At 36.9% G+C, this 5,189-nt stretch overlaps 1 protein-coding gene across 1 annotated transcript; it reads right to left on the bottom strand.

The window, feature by feature from the left end:
• Positions 1-473: 473 nt before the first annotated feature.
• LOC139875661 (uncharacterized) lies at positions 474-4,039 on the bottom strand. Its single transcript, XM_071862979.1, has 4 exons — positions 3,918-4,039; positions 2,703-3,542; positions 2,501-2,620; positions 474-1,743 (listed from the first exon to the last, which is right to left on the bottom strand). The coding sequence occupies exons 2-4, from the start codon at positions 3,471-3,473 to the stop codon at positions 724-726; spliced, it is 1,911 nt and encodes a 636-aa protein (XP_071719080.1). The 5' UTR covers positions 3,474-3,542; positions 3,918-4,039; the 3' UTR covers positions 474-723.
• Positions 4,040-5,189: the final 1,150 nt, after the last annotated feature.

The raw sequence follows: 5,189 nt of genomic DNA, 5'->3' as shown, positions 1-5,189 counted from the left end.
TTGTAGTATATACGTGATACTATTTAATAACTATGTAACATGGCATTATGAGTTTTGTATACTACATAATGACACACAGTAATAAGAAAGATTAAAAAATATTATAATGTCGACTAAATAACAGATAAACTAGCACAACTAATTAATTGGGCCTGGCCATATGATGATAGTGCATTTTTAAGTATCCAGTTATAGCCCATTTTTGGTGTTTCATATTTTATTATGGGGGATAATACAGAGATATTTTGTTTTTTTCAGCACGTGTAATAAGAATAACCTAATTAAAACACAATTTCTGGTAGGGGCAACCACCCATTCCAGTCTTAAAGAAGATTCGCCCCTGCCCTCAATAAAAGGTCTAACGCATTCAAAGTGGAATAACTAAAGAAAAAACTCAACTCTAGAGCTTAAATAAAATGAATAGCAACATGTCTCAGATTTGTAAATTTCTAATTAGTTCGATATGCTAAGAATATAGGATAGAAATTGAAAATGCTACAGTATTTTATATTATTTCAGTCCAAATCAACTTAAAACAAATGTTATACATTCCATTAAGAACTCATACAAAGATTGTCACTTTACCATGAGCTAGAACTAGAATGCAGAACTTAGCTGGTTGTTGCACAACCATATGATTTCTAACAATAAAATGTCAACACTAGAAAGTTTAAAATTTAACACAAAAGACAATTGAACCACATATGCAAGACTAACCTTACATCAACGGTAGACTACAGAAGGCCCTGCAAACGAATACCGAGATGACACAGGGGCAGGTTTGTAATTCTGTTCACCGTCTCTCTGACCAACATTTTGGTTGTAATCCGGTACGCTGGTATGTGGTACAACCTTTTCCTGAACGTGAGCAGCATCGGATCTGTAAGAACTGGTGGGACCTACCACAGAATGTGAAAGATAACGTTCGACCAACGCAGAGTCCGGATCACGATTAACATATGGCTCTGAACGATAAAAACCAACAGCAACATTTTGATTAATTGCATCTGCACTTGGAGTCATTGAGGTAGAATTCTGTTGGGGAGCTTTAAGGCCATAAGTTCGATAATCTTTCTCACTGAGATAAACAGACTTAGGGTGGGCCCCCTCTCTTTCTAGACTGGGTCGACTAGGGTCATAAGGAGGAGGAGGACCAAGAAAAGTTTGGTTTTTGGGTATTTCTCCCCTAAGCCCATAGCTTCTGTACTCTTGTTCAGTCAATAGATGTGGAGATGAAGCCACATTTGGGTTAGGAAAGTGTGTTCTTTCTTGTTCAGGTGGTCTACTAAGGAAAACTGTATTGGGCTGGGCCACCCCTCGTTCTTGATCAGTTTTATAATAGTGAGGAGGAGGAGGAGCGGTAGAATTTTGGCTATTGTAATCTTGTTGGGCCACTAAAACTGGAGATGAAGCCATAGTTGGGTTTAGGAACTGGATACTTTTTTGTTCAGGAGGTCTACTAGTGAAAACTGTATTGGGCCGGGCCACATCTTGTTCTTGAGTGATTTTGTAAGGATTATAAGCAGGAGGAGGACCAACAGGGGTTAAGTTGTTCTGCCTATCTCCTCTAAGCCCATAACTTCTATACTCATTTTCGCTCATTAAACGTGGAGGGGGGCCCACAGTTGGGTTTGGGAGGAGCATATGTTGTAATTCAGATGGTCTGTGTGGCTCGTAAACAACAGGTTGTGGATATGGATGCAACGATGGAGCTGGCTTGAATAAGTGTGCAAGTCTCTTTACCTAACAACAGGCAGAAAGTAAGCGACTTAATTATAAAATAGATAGCAAATAGCAATAGATATGGGCAGCAAAATGACAAGTGGGATAACAAAGGTCGATACTAGATCAAAACATGTTGTCCCAAGCCATTTTTTGTCCTTTCCCAATATTTCATAAGTGAATGGTGTGTTCAATTAAACTACCAACCATTACATTTTTACAAAATAATGTAAATCTTTGGTAAAGCTATACATCAGATGTATACAGAAAAATACACTTAAGGGCAGTGTTCAAATGACTAGTCGGATTTGGGGACTAGTCCGACCAGACTAGAACCAAGTTGGTCAACGTAGCCGGTCAACGCTGGCCAACAACAATTAAAGTTCGGTCAACACCGGTCAACGGATAAAAATCGATCAAAAGTCAGAATTAGTAGGCCAAAATCGGATTTATTCAGTCAAAGTCAGATTTTTTGGTCAAAATCAGATTTTTTTGGGCAAAGTCAGTCAACTTGGCCAAGGTCAAGGTTGGTCAACGGCCGACTAGTCCCCGACCAGCGAATTTTACAACCTTGCTTCAGGCGACTTTACTCATTAGTTAGAGATAAAGCATATCTTGAATCAGCAGTTGGTTCACAATTACCATCCCTAGTAACAACTACTGTTTTATCTTACTGACCACCTATTATTTAGAATAATTTAGTTGTTGCATCTTGCTACTACCTTTAAAAACATACAACTGTAATAGATATAGATAATAAAATGAAAAGAAAGCTCACTTGATCAATAGTCAACTCAGTCTTGAACTTGCGAGTTCTATCATCATAACTTTCTTTAATAGCCTTCTTAAATACACTCTCAGGTAGAGGAACACAGTCTTTGAGAACCTCAAACCGAACCTGTAGAAACTTCCAACCCTTTATAAACAAAAAACAAGCTGCATATCTTAAAATATATAAAAATAATCATCTGAAAACGAACCTGAAGTGGAAATCCACCACCAAAAGCAGCCGGTTCGAGTTTCATACCACCACCAGATGTCGCTTTGTATATACCATACATAAGCTTTACATCAACATCAAATAGAAAAAGCATCATTCCCGGCTGAATACTCATAACTTGGTCTCTCTTGTGTGCTTGGACACCCATGACACGGTAATGATAACAATCACGTTTGGTTTTCGCATTGCACATAAATATAAACCCTCCAAGTTTATTCGAAAGTTTATTTCTAGCAGAATTCATTGATGAACTTTCTACTTCCTTCGATTTACCGGCACGAATAACCTTATTTTCAGCTTCCGTTTTATTATTTTGGGAGCTTATACCTTCCTTGGCATCAATGGGTTTTTTATTGGAAGTCTTCACAACTTTTTTATTCTTCTGCTTTTCATTCGAAAAAGGCACAGGCTTTTCCTTATTGGACTTATCCACAACATCACTTACATTCTTTAGCGAATCAATCATTTCCTTTTTCGAGGGTGACAAACGTGCGCTGGACTCCCCGATTTTAGAGTTATCGTCTGTCGATCGTTTCATAATATTTCCTTTAGGCTTCAAGGAAATTGGTGTTTTCTCTTTCGAAGTTAGTAAAGGTGAGCTGGATTCATTAACAGTAGACTTTTCTTTGAGCATCTTCTTCTTCATTCGCCTACGTTTCCCCTTCGAAAACTTCTGAGGATTTATATCTGAATTCGGCAACGATGAGTTACATTCATCGTTTGCTACCGTATTATTCTTTTCCGATGACATGGTCACACCGAGTAGTATACGCAGTTTATTTAAGCAAAGCGGTCAATATAAAATCACCAGAAATCGAAACTGAAACATGAAAAAATTAAATCAATTATTGTGAATTATAACTGAAAAATAATTCAATTGAAATTAAAACTGAAATATGACTACTAACCGGATGCATAAATGAGTTCAAAATCATAATTACAAGATGTAACTGACTTCTAGTTAGTTATGTTAGTACATGTGAATTATAACTCTTATAATAATTATAATAATTCAGCAATTCAGATAGTTTATATAAATTTAATATATCTCTAAACATAAGATACGATTAACTGGATCGATTACTATCAGTCGAATTTAAGAAATAAGAACAATATCGAAATATAAGAAATAAAAACTGTAAATATAATGAAATTATGACGCTAATATGTATTAAAAATCAATTAAATCAATTACCGTAACCTAGCGAGTGTAACGGAATGAAATCGGTGACGAGAAGTATAGATCTGGATACGACGAAACGGATCGAGAGTTGCGATGACGGAATAAATGAATATTGGGGAAAAGATAATAATAACTGAAGACAGCGACCGGAGTTTCACCTAATCCATAGTTCGTAATTAAAAGTCATGCTTTCTTAAGATTGGGCCTTTGGCCCATTGGTTTATTTAAAATTACGTATAGGTCATTAGGCCTCCTGTTTGGGTATGGCCTAAATATAATTGGACAATACATACGGAAATCATCCGAACTAACACTGGAGAAAAGAATGGGATGAAAATAAAAAGAGATAAAAATAATAATGGAAATGAACGTACTATAAAATAGCTTGCATAATTCTCGATTTGGAAGTAAAGTAGAAGAAACTGAAGGAAAATAATTAACGTTTTGAAGATAAGTGATCGAACCAAAATTGTTCGGTTCGAGTGCAGGTGAATAAAAAGGAATCTAACCTTCGGAAGTGGTTCCTCCGATTGAATGGGGAATGAAGGGTGTGGTGTTGTTTGTCTTTTACCGAGCCTCCAAGGTAAGCTTGAAGAGAATATTAGTGTGTGCAAGTTGATTGATTAGCCTTTAAATGAGGCCTGGGGGTGCAATTTATAGATTGATAATTGACGGTTATGCATAATAACCATATAATAGCACCCACGATCCATAACTGCCACGAGAACCTTCTAACCATGCCTACAACCTACTCCATGTTCTCCACGTTCCTGAAATATATGGTTATAGTCCAGTTCAGCAATACCAAGTCAACCTCGTGAGGACGTCGCGTTACCAGTCGCGTGGAGGTGACTTGAATACACAAGTTTGATCTTTTAACTGAACATGACGTTGTTTCTCATGACACAGCCTTAGGTTCCCGACAGGCTCGTGTGCCGGACATCATGCGTTACACGTGACTAGGCACGTGACGGGGCATGGCGTGACATACGTCATTAAGTCCCCCCAGTTTGGTTGGGTATGTGACAACCCGAAAATTTCCGATCAAATTTAAACTTAATCTTTATATATTCCGACACGATAAGCAAAGTCTGTAATGTTGAAATCTTAAAAACTTTGAACTGTGTTCATGTAATCAATTACCCTTTGGCTGTGCTCGACGATTCACGAATATTTATGTGTATATAGATATGTATATACAATATATAGTTATAGTAATTGAAAATGTTAACAAAGTATTGGATGTATAATACTTTACATGAACATATTTGTTTCAATATATGT

Source organism: Rutidosis leptorrhynchoides, chromosome 1 (genome assembly GCF_046630445.1).
Source record: "Rutidosis leptorrhynchoides isolate AG116_Rl617_1_P2 chromosome 1, CSIRO_AGI_Rlap_v1, whole genome shotgun sequence".
NCBI lineage: Eukaryota > Viridiplantae > Streptophyta > Magnoliopsida > Asterales > Asteraceae > Rutidosis > Rutidosis leptorrhynchoides.
Note: the sequence above shows the minus strand (reverse complement) of the source record. Positions and strands in the feature narration are given on the sequence as shown.

Bases quoted from the DNA above. Each gene is read 5' to 3' on its own strand.
- LOC139875661 (XM_071862979.1), bottom strand. From the start codon at position 3,473: ATGTCATCGGAAAAGAATAATACGGTAGCAAACGATGAATGTAACTCA. The intron at 2,621-2,702 runs GTTCGTTTTCAG...AAGTTTCTACAG, and splicing joins GTGGTGGATTTCCACTTCAG to GTTCGGTTTGAGGTTCTCAA. The intron at 1,744-2,500 runs GTGAGCTTTCTT...GCCTGTTGTTAG, and splicing joins CTGAGTTGACTATTGATCAA to GTAAAGAGACTTGCACACTT.